This window comes from Micropterus salmoides, unplaced genomic scaffold, assembly GCF_014851395.1.
Source record: "Micropterus salmoides isolate LMB-PRFRI ecotype aquatic unplaced genomic scaffold, ASM1485139v1 Ms_hic_scaffold_19, whole genome shotgun sequence".
Lineage (NCBI taxonomy): Eukaryota > Metazoa > Chordata > Actinopteri > Centrarchiformes > Centrarchidae > Micropterus > Micropterus salmoides.
This window is the reverse complement of record NW_024041039.1, coordinates 22,557,111-22,577,020: the sequence shown is the minus strand read 5'-3', so window position 1 is coordinate 22,577,020 and position 19,910 is coordinate 22,557,111. Positions and strand designations below refer to the sequence as shown.

The following is a 19,910-nucleotide window of genomic DNA, read 5'->3' as shown; positions in this document are numbered from 1 at the left end:
ACATGTTCAATTGCATGTTAAATATAATAAATGCAATAAAAGTCATGCTATCCTCTTTTCCTGTTCAATCTGTGGGAATCAATTCTATTGAACTTTAAATTAAAAATAGGAGATTGTTCTTCAGCGGCAGTAGTATGAGGTTTTTTTAAACAGACAGTGGTCAATTTTAGAATTGCTAATTATTATTGACATCAGGGATGTATGAAAGCTATCAATTAGTTATTAAATATATCAAAGCTAAAATTATGACGTGTTTTTCATTTGCAATTTTAATACCTGGCCTTGAGAAAGAACCTTAGACTTGAATTTCCTATGTACAGTACTTCGAGGCTATATATTTTTGTTTACATGCAAACAATGAAACAAAACACATCTGTACTTTGAGCTGATTTTAGAGAAAGTTCTTCAGGATTCCGAATAAGTAAGTCATAAATTAAAATTGTAGTGGAACTGCTTTGCCCTAAAATTGATCAATACCAAGCAGTTGTCAAAAAATACAGAAAACTATTTACACAATTGTGATGGTCTTGTTTTTGTTATTCTACCTGATACCCAAAGCCTGAGTTGGGGATGGGACAGAGAAGGCGACCCCACACAAAACTGGCAGTCTTGCTGGCTTTCACTTCACTCACAAACACACAGATGTCAGACATGAATACATAACAGACGGAGAGAAGGGGAGGGGCATGTGGATGGGTGTTCAAGTTTAAAAATACATGGTGCATGACATTCTTTGGGTTACACTAGGATATGCAGTTTCTCATAGTGCTAGTTGAAAACTGTGATTTCTTATTGTTGTATTTACTGTATAAAAGCAGGGATATTTTGGCAGCTGAAAGCCCCTTGTCACCATTTAATAATTCTTTAATATTAAATAATTAAGTAAGAAAATAATCAAAATGTGGAGAATGTTGAATTACACAGCTGGACTTAATTACACTTCAAAAGGGGCACTTAAGTTAATTTGGCAAATAAAAAACAATCCTTATTTGTCAGAAAGGTTGCCGTTAAGACACACACAGGTGTACACAAATGACTAAATACACCCGAACACACAAAGCATGATGGTTTTATAATACAAGAGACACACCCAAATAAAGGCAGCTTTCGTATATATATATATATATATATATATATATATATATATATATATACACAAACGCACCAACAGGCACAACAGTTTGACACCAGCAGTGTGTGTACGCTACCCTAGGCAGGGCTCTGGGTCCCTGCTGTCGGCCGTCTGGTTCCACGCCTGCTCTACCTGTGTTTAAAAGGGGCGGGCCCCATGAAGCTCAGGCCTCAGAGTGCAGGCTGGGCTGGGCCCCCAGGGCTTTCAGGGTGTGGGTACCATGCAGCGGACGCCTTTTGTTACAGGCTGGGTGGCAAGAGGAGGAGGAACTGATGTGGGGGGCGTTGGAAGAAAAAAAATGAGTAATGCTATGAGTCATTCTGCATTAGCAGCAGGGGAGGGAGACAGGGAGTGGGGGGAGTGGATGAGGGGGTCGAAGGGAGAGAATACTTTTGCATGTTGTATGAAGCTAGACGCCATATGCCATGCGAGCTGGGCTGCCTCCTGAGTCAAGGCTCTTGGTTTGACAGGCCTGTGCTTGCCCCCTCCTCACCCCAAAGCTACCCCCTTCTCCCTAACTAACACACTCCTCCCTCTAGGCCTTCGTAAGCTCCAGCAATGGGCTAGGCAACTGCTTTGGTTGTGCATGGACTGCGCTCTGTGTATTTGTATTTGTGTGTGTGTTGTGTGTGTGTGTGTGGGAGGGTGATACTCAGTGATCTGAACACATCGGACATTGTCGTGAGTCCCGGCAGGAACAGCTGGTCAGCTGGAGAGAAGGGTGGGAGGGGGTAGGGATAAGGAGGGGGAAGAGATGGGAGGCAGTGCGCTACACTGATAATGGGATTAGGTTAAAACATTCAGTGGGGGAGAGACCCCTCCTCTCTGTACAGCCCCGCAAATACTGCGTAAACTCTCAACCGCTCTATCAAAGCCAATGCCAGCCTCTGCCCAAACCTCCCTGGCCAACTCCAAGCAGGGACACTTCAACTCAGAAATGGCCCCTAACACGGCCCCCATCTACCTACCCACACACAACAGCCAACTGCCTCCAACTAAAAGGCTTGAATCCAGTCATATGAATCCACTACTTCATAGTTGATAAACAGTGACTAACTAGTCAAGGTGATTTCTCCCTCCCTTCAATTTTTTACTGTATATTACAAATGATGTTTATAGGACCTTTTTGTTTGTCAGCCCTGTTTTCCATAAACAGGAAGTTAGCTAGTGATACTTGTATCAGCTCAGACCATTACATGAATCCGGCATACAGTGACTAGCTGGGCGTCTCACTGTGCCTAGTCAAGCACTGTGTTCCACAGTAATATAGACTGTTGAGTATTATCTATGAGACTACCGACAGTTATGGCACAACAGCTGGCAAATTAGACCTATCAACGATGCTAAATAATTCATGTGAGACAACACTAACATGGCAGATCCTATTCATGACATCCTATCATGCATACAGGCGCACTTTCATCTCCGCTAGGTGAGGAATCTTACAGTATACAAAAGAACGCGCTGCCGTTGGACAAAGACACAGTGAGAGTGGGACAATAACTTGCTCAGAAGGGGTGTGAGAATATGTCACTGTCAATGCACTGACTAATAATTATGATAGCGTCTGCGGGGTGCAGCAACAGCACACAAAGGAGTGCATACAGGGTATCATATCCATTATGTTTTTCAGTATACATTCATTGAAATTATGTACAGCTCGTTTTGGCATTTAGTGGAGCTGGGGGACTGTAGATATGTTCACATGAGCCTGTGAGGGAACACAACAGACTTCAGCATCTTTCTGGGTTCCACTGAAAGGATCAAGCCTCCCTCTCATCTTACTGCTACTGCGCACGCACACGCACACACACACCCCACCTAAAAGCCTGGCTCGCATGACTGGCGATGGGCAGAAACAGATTATGGTTATTGATCGCTGCCTGGAGATGGATCTGTGTGTGTGTGTATGTTTTTGTGTGTGTCAGAGCAGAGGATGGGGACTAAGGGCAGTGTGCAAAAACTATTGATTCTGTCCAGTAGGGAGGATATGTCTCTGAATCACGGTCAGTTCCGCACTGTCTCACCTATTACAAACTTGCTGTCTCCCCAACACACACACACACACACACACACACACACACACACACACACACACACACACGGTTTTTACCCTTAACAATACCCACGTCACAAAGAGTGATGGGTGGTACATCAAACTCAAGTGCTTGTTGAAGAGAGAAATTAATCCCAGCTTCTGGATGAAGACATTATTCTACAGTGACAGTATGAAGGATCTTCATCGTACAGTAAATGGCAGCAGACAGCAAAGCCATTCTGTGGGTTCAGGTGACAAAAACAAAGTCATTGTCTCCTTCAAGGCAATATGTCATACACTGTGTCCATGCAGTGATAAGTTCCATTAACACAGGAACAACATGACATTCACTTATTCTACTCTGTTGCTGAAGAATCAATAAAAAGAAAACTTAAGTTGTTACAGATTGAACATTTTGTGGTCATAATTATCAAAAATGCAGCTGTGAAGGGAGGACTAGTTACAGACAATACACTTAGAACACACAAAGCCAGAGCAGCTGCATTTTCCATCAGGCATATAAATAATAGATGATACATTATGACTCGTCTGTGAGAGGCTTTTGATATGATGTCTATGAGGCCATGGATGTGTCTTGACAGAAAAAATTGACACAAATTCTAAGTGACAATAAGAGTTGGGCACTATACGGGAAAACAAATGCAATTACACAGATTTCAAAAATCCTCACAAATCAGAGATGCAGGAAAAGGAGAGAGGGAGAGACAGGATGTAATGAAGAGAAAGACAGAAAGGCAGCAAGGGGGGCAGGGAGTGTCTATCTGAAAAACACTCTTGTAGCCTGTGTGAGTGTGTGTGTATTTTCTGAAAATGTTGCTGGTGGTCATTTTTCAATATCAAATCCTATTAGCCTGAAAGATCCTGTGAGCGTTGCAGCAGACTGCTGGAGTCCTCTCGAGCCTTGTGACAGAGCGAGAGAGGGGGCCGCAGCGCCATACTGGCCTTTTATCTGGACACACAGGGGTCATATAGCTTCTCTTTGAAGGAATATTCAACTAATTACCTTGGAGAGTGGCTGCACAGGCAGAGAGCAGACTGTGGATTGTTAAGGCATTGTGAAGGGGTAAACTAAGGATGAGGATTTTCATCTTGCACAAAAAAATACACATCCCAGAAGAAAAAAAAGGTTGGGTCATTGTCCCAATCTGTGAAAGATAAAGAGCTGCATAACCTGAGAAGATGGAAGAATGATGACTGGAGAGGGAAAAGTGCAAAAGGCTGGTATAATACAACAGCAAATCCAAAGATAAAAGCATATAAAAGAGTAACTCCATCTGCCACTCAAGACTTTGTATCGTTTATGGTTCATGACATTGCTGGACAGTCAGGGCATTCTGTGATATCAATTCCCGTCAAATCTACAAAACCTTGTTATGGCATACACCAAATGTAATGTTTTGGCAATTCACTAGTTTATTTAGCATCTCCTCTGTCCTCAAAACTCTCTCCAGCTCTCAAACAGACCCCCCCCCCCCCCCCCCCCCCAAAAAAAAACAACCCCAGACATGCAGATACTCATGCTGGCAGTGTGCTTTGCCTGGCACATTCATTCATCTCCTCTCTTGGAGTGCGTGATGCCTGGCAGCCTATCAGTGCCAGAACTCCAGAGGCAGCGCTTATCTCCTCTCATAGATCATGCCTTTGTGCTGTCTGCTCCTCTGCTAAGGAATGCCAGGTAAGGCTTTTGTGGCCCAGCACAGGCTCGGTACTGTCCCAACCACCCCCAACCCCCTGAGGCTCACAGAGGCAGGCAGGTCTGCGGCTGGACCCCTCTGGCACAATGCGCTAATTCACTTGGCGTTGGGTAACAGACATCTGTCACTCAGGATGCCCCTGGGGACACACAGACAAGGCCTGATATAGAGGAGGGGGTGGGGTGGGGGGTGGGGTGGGGGCAGGGGATGTGATGCACTGTGAAATGCAAACAGGCAGACACATACTTACACACACCCAACTGTAAACAACATACCCCAGGTGTATTTTAGTGTAATTAAAGACAAAAATGTTTTGTTGTAAAAGACTATGATACACAGACTCGATTATAATTTAAAAACAAAAACTTTTTTAAAAATGTCAATGTAAAAACATTAGATACTAGTCTTCCACCCAAATTAAACCTCCTTGGGGGAGGTTTCTATAGGAACTGCCAGAGGGGCAGCGTGGTTCTGGTGAGGCTGTGCCGTACATGCTGTCCGAGGAGGAGCAGGGCGTTAAGGGAGATCAGGTTTCCCCCTCCAGGGGCCATCCCTACTCTGCCCCCCAACTCTGTGCTTCTGGCATTCACATGCTAATTCATCTCCATTGGTGATTACACTCCCTTTAAACCAACTGACAACTACAGCTGGAGTCAGGCTCTTAACGACACACAATGTTGGATGGATGGGTGGAGAGACGAGAGCGAGAGTGAGTGCGTGTGGGCGCGCGCTTGTGTCTGTATGCACTTGTATGCATTTGATGAGGGTGCTCTTATTTTGACTCTCCATGTGCTCCATAAAACAGTAGTGATAGATGATGACACATTATCTGTGCTCCCACCCACAACAGCTCCACACAACCTCCCATGATGCTCCAGGCTGTGAAACAGCCCCGGCCTAATAGCTGTATGTAAATCAGCCAGCCCATAAAGATCAGTGTCAGCACTCAGCTGTGTACGTTGGCTGACGTGACAGGCACGCCACATGTCGCAATGAATTTACCCAAATGGGCCACTGGTGGTGCTGAAAAATGTAAGCTCAGAGGTGTTATACATATAATGAAATCATTCTAAACATATTGCTAAATGTCTGATCATAACCTTAATGGTCTCAGCTGTATGGTTTAATACTGGTTGAATTTTTTAATTGTTGCATTCCTCTGATGAGCCATCCCCGTATGGGATAGTGAACAGTAAATGAAGCAGAAGGCACGAGGAGTAAAGGATACAAGCTCTGGTAGAGAGTCAGCCGGGACTTGACAGCTCTGCTGGCATTGATACAGGTGGCACGCACCAAGCTTGGCAGCAACGTCCCAGTGATGATGGCGCCATTAAACAGAGGCCCAAAGAAAGGAACCTGGTGAAGTTAAGAGAGAAGAAATACAACAAACAGAAGGCATCAAAACTTCCACATTGATTGAAAGTAAATTTTCTCATTGTCCTGTCATTGTTCATGTAGGAGGCCCAAAATTAGACAGGTTGTTTAAAAATCTTTTTGTTCTTTTTTTAACCGTTTCTCCATCTGTTTAGGGCATGGGTTCAAGTTGAAACTGGATTTTTACCTAACTTTGCATGACAACCACACACATCTAATGCGAATCAATGTTAGGTAAATGAAATTAAAATGACAATCAATACTAAACAATGCCCTCATATTGAGCTACCGAACAAATACAAAGGGGCAATATGCATTTTAGCGGCAGCGTGTGAGTGTGTGTGGGTACACGTGTCTGTTCATGCATATTGGAAGGGGGCCCTTAATCACCGAAGCTCAATGGTCGTTGACCTGGAAGTTGACGTGAATGTCAAAGTCTCTCCAAAAGGTCCTGCTGTCTTCAACTTGGTTGTTCAGCTAGTATAATAGCCAGTCAAAGTAATACAATAAATGTATTTTAATCAGAGATGATACAAACAAATCAACTTAATCACGGGCCAGAACACTGGGGTGACATTGTGAAAATTAAATTAATCAGAAACCTGAGCAGATATACTAGAAATAAAGATTATCACTAAAAGAACTGTTTCTTTTTTTTGTGAACAATTTATTTGGTTTCATATTAACAGACAGAGAAGGGGGGGAAAAATATAAAAGAAAGGCATATACATGTACAGAAATATAATGTACACAACCTCATTCCCCCCACTCACTCACCTCAACCTACACACGCACACCCAACCACACACAGACAATATAAATAAAACTAACACAATTTGTACTTTATCTAATCCCCTACCCTCCCTACTGAGTGATCTACCGTGCCCCCCTCCCGGCAAGAAATTCAGTAACTTGAAGAGCTTCTGACCAGGACCTTATGGTCTTTCCTTTAGCACCGTGAGACTGTGCCACAGAGAGCTCTAAAGTAAGAATATCTAACAGCAAGTTCCACCAATGGTGTAGTGAAAGAGTATGTGGTGGTTTCCACTGTATTACCGGCATTTTCAGCCAGAAATCCAAATTCTTTTTTTCATGCACAGACATCGGAACCTGAGAGTTATCATTTAACAAGCATAATACGGGACAGCAAGGAATCTCTTTACTAAGAATTCAGATAAAGATTTAGTAACTTGTGACCAAAAGGACTGTACTTCAGAGCATTCCCAAAACATGTGAAGGAAAGTACCAATACTGCCCTGTGAACACAGTTGACAGAGCGGAGATGACTCTAACTTAATCAAATGTCTAATTCTGGGTGTTAAATAAGTTCTATATACAAATCTTAAGTGAATGGATTAACTAAAAGAGTTTCTGTACCTTGGACTGTCCTAATTATACTATGTATTTCTCAGTCATCAAAATGACTTGTGTGTAACAGACACAATTAAACATACTCAATGCATTAACAATGAGGAATACAAACCAGATTATATTATGGAAACATAACCTAACTCTTTCATCTGAATAATGTACATATAGAAGCCAGCCATTCTCAGACAAAGAAATTTCACTATCCTCTTGAAGGCCACACATCGAGTGCAATACTACAGAGTAGGCAAGATGAAAGGTAGCCAAGAAAAGACAGTAACCATCTCTGAGAGCACATACCCACAGTGTGGGTAATAATGCACTGCTGGAGCAAGGGAAACTAAGAGCCTTCAGACAGAAACCACAACAGGAGAAAGAATCTATAAAACTTGCAGTCAAGTCTGAATAGGAAGCAAGAAAAAGGGACTGCTTTAACTCATGAACTGTGCTGAAAATGGTCTGCATGGTTTTCTTGCTTTTTCTGTCATTTTAGTACAAAAGCAGCTCATTAAAAAAAGTGAACCATCACATTAAATGAAAGTAACTTCTCATTTACAATGAGTTGACACATGTGTATAGTGTGTGTGGCTGACAACAGTCTTAACAAAATCCACTAACTTCAGTGGTTTACCTGTGGTTTCTTCATGATCTGGATGAAATACATGTGGTTCTTCATCGGGTAGATGACAATCAGCACGTCTCCGAAGTCAGTTGGGATGATACCACGTCGGTAGTCCCTGGTGTGCTCTGACCAAACTATGTGCACCTCGTCATTTCCCAGGTGTCGCAGCTGCCAAACAAACAAAATGAGTCTAATCAAGTAACTGGTGAGTGCAGGTCATTTTCATCCCTATGGTGATGATGACAGGCACACAAAATTAGTGAGATTGGGGCATGTCAGTGGGTTAACCAGTCAGTATCTCCGGCCCACATCACCTCAAGAAGCAAGAAGAAGTGAACTAAAGTGTAGGAAGTATGTAAAGAGGGATGACAGATAATAAAACATTATTTACTGCTGACACTTTAATCACTGCATTCAGCAATATTTTCTTTAAAATTGATTTTGTTATAAGCACTGCTGGTGTATCTTAAATATAAAACATAACTGCAGCAAGTGAAAGAGCAGGGTGACTGCTTACAGCTCAATCACAAACTTTGTTAGAAAACAATGGTTTAAACAGCAGTCTGGGCTCTGGTTTTGACTCTTTTTATAGCTTTTTCATTACAAATTCAAATTACAAACACAACATGCACAAAATTGAGCATTTCAAAACCAAATAATTCAAATCCAATTAACTTTCCCCATAAGAGATTAAATTGCTTCCCATTTCCACTCTATTCACAAACACAAATGAAACTAGGCAGGACAAGAAGATACACTTAAATGATAGGAAATTGACTGATGCTAGTTTGAAATAGGTAAACAGCTTTCCCCTTTCCCAAAGTAAAATAGATGGACACAGCTACATCATATTCTCTAACAAGTCTAGATCACTTATTAGCTGGTGGTCCAGTGATGTTTTCTGGGGTATCATGGACACTGAAAAGTGAGCCTCTACTCAGAGGAAAACATCTGCCAATGTACTGTGGGCCTAATGAGCCATTAAGAAACATGCCCTCGCCACCAAAAATGCAATTAGCACATTCTATTATAAGCCCTTAATTATGGTAATACGGTAATCTTAAACAAATCCACGGCATGCTGATTACTGGAGCTTGCCAGTTCAGTCTGTCTGTCCAAGGATCAGCAGGTACCAACCAGGTCAGTCACTGGGACAATTTCAGAGAAAATGTTGAATATGCATTTGTGGTAGACAATCAACAGTGGGATGTTAATTTGGGTTAAGATATTAGCATTTGGATGAGCTTAATCACAAGTTTAATGAGGATGCTTATGCTCTAGTCAATCATCTCCTGCACCAATCCATTTACTCCCTTGTTAATCACATCCAAATGTTTGAGACTTCTTTAATAAAATGTGATTCAAGTCAAAGGCTCTTGTCCAATTAGCCCTGTTTGACCTCCCACCCAGCCAATGGGATTCACACACATGGAGACAGAAGACCAGAGGACCCAAAAATACAAGAGGCTCCTAATAAAAACAACCTGCAGCAGCCCAGTTAAGCTGTGGTGCCTGGGGCTGAATTTGATAGCTAAGGCGCCCGTATATCTCCCTCTCTTTCACAGACACACACACGCGGTCTACACGGCCTGACCCCAACCCTGCAGGTCGCGTCTATAACCACATTACTGAGGCCAGCTGCTACTGCTGCAGCTTGCACTGCTCCAAAACCCACAATTGGATTGAGGAATTCATGGTTTTCGCTCTTTTCTTTTTGGTTTAGCCGTTTTTCCCCCCCTCTCCATCGTCTTCAAACGGCCAATCTGCCCAGCGAGAGCTCCCCCATCCGTCGCCCCCCCACAGTATGCCTCTATGGTTACAGGCGGAAAAGTGGGTGGCTGCTGGACTAGAAGTGTTATTTTTAAATTGACAGGGAAACGTCATACTTGGACACAGAAGCCTGTTTCTCATTCCAATTCTTCATACCACTTTCTCTTCTCTCTGCCCCCCATCTTTTTCTGAAGCATCCGTGCATGGAGCCAGCCTGTGGCTCGTGTGGGGATCTGTGCAAGGTGAGCATGAGCAATTACAGAAGTTCCTGGTGAAATGAATGGAAGTGGAGTGGCAGCACACTCCACTGTGGGCATGGTCGTCCCTTCAGCGCCTCACTCTGGCCAACCAAAGTCAAGATCTTTACTCTGTCTAACTAATTTTTGCGGTCACTAAGCACAGGTTCAGGACAGGTTTTGGAATGAGTAGGGGGTTATTTGTGAAACGAAGAGGGTATGTGGGGGAGGGGCTCTGTGGAGGACTGGAGGTGGGATGGATATAAGGAGAGCCTGATGAATTTCCCTTCTCAGCAGGGTACTGTATGAGAAGATTGGCAGCACGGGCAGGGGCCTTGCGGCTCATTTCTTCGTGCTAACTGGTACTGGTGCACTACAGCTCAGAATCCCACTGCAGAACCCAATCGATCGCTCCTGTGGCGGCAGCAGGAATTGGATAAAAGGATCCTGCCGGCATCCGGCCGGCGCCTGCCCTAGCAGGGAGAGCTAATGGCTGAATCCAGGCCCTGGTCACAGCACACAGGGAGGGGGGCAGGGGCTAGCAGAATCATAGTCATTACCACAGCAGCACATGCCCTCTCTTCACTCACGCGCCTGCGACTCTCTACTCCTCAGGCCTGCCTGGCCAGGGTCACTAATCAATGCCCGCACTCTGGAGTCACACCTCCTGATCACAGCTTAACACAGAGCTTAAGGCTACAACAACATACTGCTATGGGCAGGCAGGACTGTGTTGCCATTTCACTGCATCAAACGGACAATGCAGCATTTTTGTTTCTTGACATACTCTAGACTTGAGGTGTACAATTAATATTATATTATTAGTTATATTTATGTATTTTGATAATCCATAATCCATGTATCACAGACAGGCAGGAATTGTCAAAATGTATCATAACAGAGGTTAAAAACAGAGACAGAAACAGGACTTTTTACCTTTTTGGTGAGACTGTCATCAGAATCAGATGGCATACGAGTGGAGACGTGGAAGATGGCTTCCACAGTGGAGGTAGCATAGTAAGGAGCTGTTAGACCTGTGCTGCCATTCCTCTGGAGGCCACCCATAAAGCCACAATGTGTGGCCAGGTCCACCTGAGGGATACATGTACAATTTAGTGTGTTATGAGTGTGCCTGTATGTGTGCATATTTAGGCTGCATCTGTGGATACACAAGGTGTGTTGATTTGAGGGTGTGGTTGTCTGCACCTCCCATCCCAGTCCAGACACAAAGTCTTCATAGGCCTGGCTCCCTGCGCTGTTAGACAAGATGGAGCACTTGTCCTCTTGGCCCTCTCCAATGTAGAACACAGCAATCTTGTGTGTCTCTCGACTACAGAACAAAACATATAGTAGTCCGTAGTAACAGAATAACAACACAACAGCCAATTTTATAGACACAACAGAACATGAAAGCTTCTCACTACTCTAGCCACTTCATGTGAAAATGCTTTGAAATGTGAATCCAATGATTCAAAACACTACACCCTGCCCATGTGTAATTGAGTTGTTGAACAATCAGGAGAGCAGAATGTGAAAAAGCCAAGTTTGCCTGCTAATTCTTTCCACTATCTCTCCAGCTCTAACATGATTTTAAAAAGAGTGGCAGAAAAGCCCCCTCCCCTCCCTCTACTTTTCCTGTTGCCATGGTAGTACATCATACTGGGGTAGATTTAGGGCACTTTGCATGCTTGTGCACAGGTTGTTACTGCCCAACCAAGTCTGGCCATCTGCGAGAATGAGGTCCAATCCTGAGGGAATTCTTTAATAATCTCCTGTCATTAGCAATGTGCGGCGTACTTATTGATTGGACTAAGAGAGACACAGTAGGAGAAGGACGGCAAGAGTTCCAGGGCTGTGATCAGCAGGAGACAGAAAGAGGAAGAGAGGGATGGGGTAATACAACGATGCTTTGAGTGACTTATAACCAGTTTCACTAGACCTGTAGAGACAGGTTTACTATAGGGTTGCAGTGATACTTTCACAATTAGCAGAGGTCATTAAATTATAGCTAATTGTGTGTGTTTATTGGTATCTCAGACAAACCTAATTTCTACAGGACACAACACAATTTTAAATTCCAGATTGAATTCATAAAAGCATTACCACTGCCTGGAATCCAAGTTCTTCAGTTCCCTTAAGAGTTTGGAGTTTTTCTTCAACAAATGGAAACTTTTCCTGCTCAACAAAAAAAGTCTGGATTAGACATGATATTTTCAATTCGGTATATAAAACACAATTCAGGAAACTGCCATGCTGGCAACAATGAACAGCCATTTGCAAAAGTGGTATAATCTGCTAGCATATTGTCCAAAAAACAAACAAAACAGTTTTCAACCAAAGTTTGGTTTTTCTCAGTCAATATTAACCAGGGCAAAAAAGGCACAGGTGCAAACCGCAATCTCCTACTAGCTGTGTGCACGTTGCACCATCACCATTAAGAGGTGTAAGCTTTTAATTTACGGGGCAGCACTGCAAAGATGTGGCTCTGCAAGGTAGACCTTAGCAAAAACAGCTGGGCACTTTTACCCTGTGGAGAGGAGATTAAGACACTGCAGACCCCAGTATGCTTTTAACTTTGCTCTTTCTCTTTTTGAGTAACGAGCCAACAGCTGAGTTACTTTGAGGATGAAGGAAGCAAGCTGTGTTCAAATGTAGTATTAGACTGCAGAGTTTATACCACACTTTGTGTGATTTATTTTCTCTGTCATACTGGTTACATTTAAAAAGTGGTTTGTAGACTGAATGATAGAGATATCCATTGCAAGACAAACAAGCAACAATTCGTGTTTGTTTGTTTGTTACTCTACTATAGTGCAAACCAGACCAATCATTGTAGCCAATTTCAGTTGGTAACGTACCTGCGGTCCCAGGAGTTCATGCCAAGGTCATTAAGCAGTAGCCGGCAGAAGTAGAAAGGAGCTTTTGGTTCCTGGTGGGAGGGTTCCCTCTGGCAGGCGGCCCGGAAGCTTACATCAGCATTCCATCTCCTGACTTGCTCCTCCTCTTGCTCAGTCTGACGCAGAATAGCCTCCAGGATGGCGCTCTCCTGTTCTAGGTTCATGCCATGGGGTGAGGGTGCTGGCTGGTTGAGCCTGAGTTGTGGCTGGGGCAAGCATTCTGGGCTGCTTTGGCCCAGGTCCTCCAAAAGCTGATCCAGAATATCTACCTCTTCCTCCTCACAGCAGTCAGAGAGAGAGTCAGAGACTGAGCAACGATTTTTGTACGGCCCCTTTGTTGGAGAGTTGGGTTGGTTTCTGCTGTGAGTGACATTAGTGGTAGAAGATACAGGGCGGTCAACTGCATTGAAAACTCCCGCATCAACAGAGTCTTCCTGGGTGGTGCAGTAGAGGATTGCGCCATCCCAGGAGTATTTGCCTGAGATATCCCGGACAATAACACGCACTTGGGAGGAAGGCTGAGGGGGCTGTCCGACAGTAGGGGTCTCAGCGGGGATCTGCAGGTAGGACACCAGCGTGGTATCATTGAACACAAACAGCTGCAGGTTGGGGCTTTTGAAGACCTCCGAGGACAGCTCGGATGACTCTACATACGGGTTGTCGTGATTTTCGCTCACTAGGCTATGGAGAAGAGCAGGGCCACCGCTCAGCGGATGATGGCCCAAATGGTTCACCAGGTGAGTCATGACCATCCGAGCTGTCAGGGGAATCAGCTCCATGTTCCGACGTCGCTTTTCTGGTGGAAGAATGAGGGTATAAAAATACTATACTATACATATATACATATACACATATACATACACACACACATACATACATACCATATTTGAAAGAAAATACACATGAGAGTGTAAATTGTGATCACTCATTAAAATTACTGATGGGTTTAGAATAAAGCTGCACATGAGGACTATCTTTTATAATATGTCCAATGTAGACTTTGAAACTGTTTTTCAAACGCCCCACCTTTGTGTGTAGACATGCTATCATCTCTGTTAGCTCTTTATATACAAAGCCAAATCTCATTTATGATTACTAATAGGGGTAGTTTATTCATTTCTCACAATAGCTTGGCCAGCACACCTCTAAGTAGGTAGCATCTAATCATGAGAGACAACTTTGAAAAGCCCATTGAGTCTTCTTACAATGGACAAGCGTTGAGACTGGCTGAGTGCTAATGAGAACCATCTTTACAGGCTGCTTAATAGGACTCTTCTTAGTGAATTACATTAATGTAAATGCCCAGGTTTTTACTCCCGAGTGAAAGGCATGCAGTGCTTTATTCTGCAGTGATGTGGGAAAAACAAGAAGATGCACTCTTGCATTGTGACAGTGCTATCAATACCATCACCCCCCATCAAAGTGGAGAAAGCTCTTTAGAAAGCAGGCCAAGCTGCATTAGAGATGCACTGGCCCTTTGATGTGACTTGATCAATATGAGGTGGGGGCATGAATATAACTAGGCCGGCACACTTTGGTTCTCTTTGGTTTGCCCTTTTGATAGTGTTTTGTTATTTCTACTAAGACTCTGTGCAGCTGTGCACCAAAAGCAGAGGTGTGGTGAAATTTTCTAGGCAAAACCTGCTGTTCAAATTTCTTACATTGTTTCATATGAGTTTGTATTTGGGCTTTAAGGACTTTTCAGAAGTTGAGGACACGAGGGAAAGAGAGAGGAATACATTGCCTAATGGAATCACAAGGTCACAAAAAAAGAAAGAAAAAAAATCACATTTTTATCTCAACCCCATAATGGGTCTTCTCTCTAGGGCTGAGTACTAATGCGAACATTCCATTCCCTGTGATGGTTGATTTCCTTTTCATACTTTTAATAAGATATTGACATTTAATGGAGAGGCTCCAAATGGATGGGCTACTTAGAGTTTGCTTTTCCCTGTAATCTTTTTTGGTGTGCTTTAGTATGTCTCTGTGGTCATGAAGTTGTGTGTCAAAGCATGACCGGAGATAGTCGTTAAGCTATGATGTGACAGATGACAGCCACTATTAACTGCCAGTTTTTACTCCCTCGCACCTATCCTTACAGACACATGAACACATAATATGCAGCTAATAACTTCAGCATCATTTAATCTGCCCAGTGCAATCATGCACACAACAAGGTAGTATAAAGGGGCATCAGGCTGGCTCCATGATCTTACCCTCAGCTACGGTGAGCAGGTTGCCGAAATCAGTGGTTGTCTGGGAGGGTGACGGCTCGAAACTCTTAACCTGACCCAACAGGAGGTCATAGTCATTGGACAAGTCTGACAGGCTGAGGAGGTAGTGGCTCTGTTGGGTGTGCAGGTTGGAGCCCGATACACAGCAGTGCAGCACCTGTGGAATAGTAGAAGAAGAGGTAGGACTTGAACTTTGATGTGTAAAGACACCATCCTTTTGATTATGGAGGTGTCTGGTGAGATGATGCACAGTGACAATCCTGTAGGCCTGCTCTAGATTAACATGAACCAGGAGCAAATGAAAGGGGAATATATGGTCCATTTACATCATAAGATGGAAGAAGGGAGGGAGAGAAGGAGAGAAAAGAGGGTCTTTATTGCCACTAATCCATTTCTCCTGTGATGTGTGAGTGTATCGATCTACGTAACAGATGGCAGAGCATCCGTTGGCAGGGCTAGATAAGGCGCACTGGGGCAGTTGATTACAGCTATTGGACAGGTTTACACTGTTTGATTTAATTAAGACTTTATCCTTTTGCTCAGCTCTCACCACAAACATGCTCTGCGACACACATTTGTACACACAAAACCACACACCTGTGTACTATATAATTAGAGTGGAGGTGCTGCATATGAGTGGCTGAAACATATGCCTAATGTATGTAAATGAGGGGGCCTCTCATTCAGAGTAGAGCAACTTGGGTAAAGCCATGCAAAGGCTAATCCCATTCAGTACACACATACGCTCAAACTTGGCTGAGAGACGCTCAGAGAGGCAGGCTGGCCTGCCATCTGAAACAGTATTGTGTGGGGCAATGTAGACAGTATGTGGATGATTCTACCGAGCAGACCTCTGGCTGCATGGGGGAGGGATTGGAGGCTTGATGCTGAAAAGACCTGAACTAAACAGCTGCTACACCAAAGCCCCAAAGAGGTTCCTCCGTGGAGAGGTGGAGAGACAGAAAGGGAGGGGGAAAACCCACAGCTGTGCTTGACAACTAAGTGACTGCACTTCGCATAGCAACAGTTGCTGGAAGGTAACGCACAGTGAAAGAATCATACTGTAGTTTGATAGGCACATATTGTATGGATATATGAGTATGCCTAAGTACACACACACAAATCAAATAATAAAAATGGAAACAGAGACGTACAGGTGTGCACATGGTCAAATGTACCTTTCCTCGATTTCTCTCTCCTACTCACGTGCCCCCCCCCCCCCCACCCCACACACACACACACACACACACACACACACACACACACACACACACACACACACACACACACACACACACACACACACACACACACACACACACACAGAGGGGCGGTGCAGCTGGCTGCTGAGGCAGGCTGAGACAGCAGATGGAGAAGCTTGAACAGAACTCCAGTTAACCAATGAGGTCTTGTGCAATGTTGCTTTTTATACTGGTCTGCAGGCTGTTGGTCAAAAGCACGAGGGCCTTTTCATTAGCTGGGTTCATACCATATATTGCGCTCAGTGTTTGATAGCTTGCGATAGAACAGATTTACGCCTTTTTAAAAATAAAACTGTAATTAAAGGAAAGTGAGGCATGAACTATAAATGGACACTCTCTGCTACCTTGTCATTGACACTGGCCAGTGATAGAAAACATCTCCCTTTTATTCCATTAGGGAAGCTATTCTCTGCTTGGTATGGAGAATAATTAGCAGCCAGGGTATCTGAGGAAATGTATAGACTTCTGTCTTGATATTGCATTAATATTGTCACACCTTGCAATGCCTTGCTTATTACATTATTTCCACTGAAACCCAGAGGGGCCATGCCTTTTGTGTGCTGATAGACAACCAATCATGCCTAATTGTCTTTGCTTTTATAGCAGCTGCAGTCGCTCTCATATTAAGACATATTCCATTCAAATCTCCAGGACAAGCGTTTATAGCCTGAGCTTATCAAGTGGACAAAGGGTTCTGTTTGAATAATTGGGCCATTTCTTATCAGGGGTGACATCCTTACAAAGATCTGCCGTTGACCGCATCTGCCCAGACAGGAGGGAATGAATAATACCTCATTCATTTGTGCCTGAAGCTTGGTCCTCGTCCTCAGGGTCAGACCATAAAATAAAGGGTTAGTGACACAAATACAGAGAGATTGAATACTGCATATCTTGCCTGTTTTAAACAAATGCAGTATATGCTGGTACAAAGCAAGTTGTAAGGGTTCCCTGCATATGATAAATGCCAACCGCATGTGTCAGCTATGGCAAGGGCTTCTATACTGTTAAATGAGGCATAGTCATGAGGTTATGGTGGAGGTAAGTCTAATTAAAGTGGCAAGCCCATTCGGTGGGGTGGGGATAGTGGTGTCAATGCTATGTACGTTTCAGAAGATGGAAAGCAGTCAGTAGCGGAAAGTGGCCATCATTCAGGTCTGCAAAATGTTTGTTGTAACTGAAACTTTCAGCCCTTTCCCACCTCCCAGCTGTCAGTGAGTCTACCCACCCTGTAGATGTAGTCCAGTAGAGGGGCCTTGTGGGATGTGCGGTCCTCCAGCAAAGGCATGGTGATGGGCCCCAGCAGCAGACTTAGTGGAACGGCCATGCACCAGTCCAACAGGCAGAGCAGCAGCGACACCATCAACTGAGGAAGTGAGACAGAAGAGTTTGGTCATCCAAAAACATTTAATATTAATAATTTACAAAATAAATTCTAATAAAAGAACAGGACAGAGAAACAACATGTAATAGATAGACAGAAAATACAGAGGGAGGGAAAGAGGAAACAAGAAGAGAACAAAACACAACATTCCTCTGCAAATGCATCATTCCAACATGATACATCAAGGGGCTTTAGATCTCAGCCATTTCATCTCCCCTCCTTTCCAACATGTACCTTTTTGTCTGCTTCCACTGTTGAGTGCTCTGCGCTTGGTAACAAAAAGGCTATTGTGGCCACAAAGATCTGCGTTGGGACAAAACAAGGAGAAAGATAATTGGATGACACACTCCTATTCATCAGCTGAGTCAGGGCTGTGTGCTAAAATGGATGCGATGCCACAGAATGTAGAGTATGCATATGCATGAGTAATAACTCATGTAAGACTTGCATTTAAAGGCTTAAGTGACTTGATAGGAAATTCTCATCTTACTTATATTGTGTTCTCACAGGCCCCTAATGGCTACTGAAAATGTTAACTCTGTGTGTGTGCATGTTACCTCAATGATTTTCTTAGGCAGAGTGGGCTCCAACCTCTGAAGATGTTCCCAGTGGGAGATGAGCAGCTGAAACACGTCACAGGCTACGTGAGCCACTGCTTTATTCCCAAACTGGACAAAAACACAAACATACAAGAGGACAAGACAAGAACTGATCAACGGTGCAAAACGTTTGTCTGCTTTTATAATAAGCAGCATTAACGCAGAGAACATGTTTGATGTTTAACCAGTATTTTTCTGTTATACTGTACATGTACATTCTTGGGGTAGAAGAATGCTTTTTTACATTGACTGTGGGACACTGTTGCTGCCACAGGTGACTGGCCGTCAGATTTTCTTGCTTGCTTGTTTCACTAATAATGTGATTTTTATTTTAGAGCAGTTTCTTCTTCCAAAATGAAGACAAAGTTGCTTAGAGAAATCCAAAAGGTCAGAAGCAATCCTCCTCATTTTTTCTGTTTGTTTCCATGCAACCAAATTGGAGCTAGCCAGCTACAACAATGCATAGACACCCAACATGTTTGGGCTCAGTAATGCTGACTTAAATACATTATTTGTTTGACATCTCTAATGACAAACAAAACATATATTGACATATTTCAAAACTGGACATAGCTTCATATTTGCAGATAAGCTCAGAAATTACATATTTACAAAGTGTCTTACCTGTGGCGTGTGTTTAAATTATTTTTTTTCAAATTCCTAGACTTCACTTTTTGTATAATGTATCTTTCGGATTTCTCCAAGAGTAACACTTTGGAAGGATTGTTTATTCTACACTTCCTTGTTGGATATGTGTCAAATTGTGAAAAGGCAGAGGGACATTGCTGGTCGAGGAGGAAAAAGTTTAGGCACAAACCGACTGAGTAATTTCCCTTAAATTTGGCTTTTCACTTACTGTGCATATAATCAGCATAATTTCATTTCCACTTTAAACCATGGCTCATTTTCTCCAGACTCATTGGGGGAAAAAATTGAGCTGTTGACAATTTTCTTTCAAATGTGGATTTCTTCAGTGATTTGAAATTCTTTGTGGAGAAATAGTATTTCCCATTTCTTCTAGCTGAATGCCTCTCAACATGTAACAAGGGCAGACAATGTGGGGAGTGCAGAAATGGCCAAACACAAAAAGGGGCCCTGAGAGTTCAGCACCTGCTTTTAGAAAAGAGACTCTCAGTGCCACTTTTCCCCCTAGATCCCCCACCCAGCCTATACCCTCTATTTTGGGGCTGGCTGAGTCTGTGTGTCAAGTTGTACAGGGGAGTGATTACTGCTCCATTAGAGAAGGGGGGGTTGCTCGAGCAGGAAGCTGGGAGATGTAGCT

General features: G+C 43.4%; 1 protein-coding gene across 7 annotated transcripts in view; it reads right to left on the bottom strand.

The window, feature by feature from the left end:
- ralgapa2 (Ral GTPase activating protein catalytic subunit alpha 2) overlaps positions 1 to 19,910 on the bottom strand; it is a 99,098-nt gene that overhangs the window by 22,141 nt on the left and 57,047 nt on the right. For all 7 annotated transcript variants that reach the window (XM_038729438.1, XM_038729436.1, XM_038729434.1 and 4 more), the window contains 10 exons: positions 18,587 to 18,697; positions 18,264 to 18,332; positions 17,874 to 18,011; positions 15,369 to 15,543; positions 13,114 to 13,948; positions 12,359 to 12,430; positions 11,462 to 11,585; positions 11,192 to 11,347; positions 8,259 to 8,417; positions 6,114 to 6,241 (listed from right to left, as the gene is read on the bottom strand). In XM_038729438.1, coding sequence (XP_038585366.1) covers positions 6,114 to 6,241; positions 8,259 to 8,417; positions 11,192 to 11,347; positions 11,462 to 11,585; positions 12,359 to 12,430; positions 13,114 to 13,948; positions 15,369 to 15,543; positions 17,874 to 18,011; positions 18,264 to 18,332; positions 18,587 to 18,697 — 1,967 coding nt within the window. The remainder of the gene's footprint in view (positions 1 to 6,113; positions 6,242 to 8,258; positions 8,418 to 11,191; positions 11,348 to 11,461; positions 11,586 to 12,358; positions 12,431 to 13,113; positions 13,949 to 15,368; positions 15,544 to 17,873; positions 18,012 to 18,263; positions 18,333 to 18,586; positions 18,698 to 19,910) is intronic.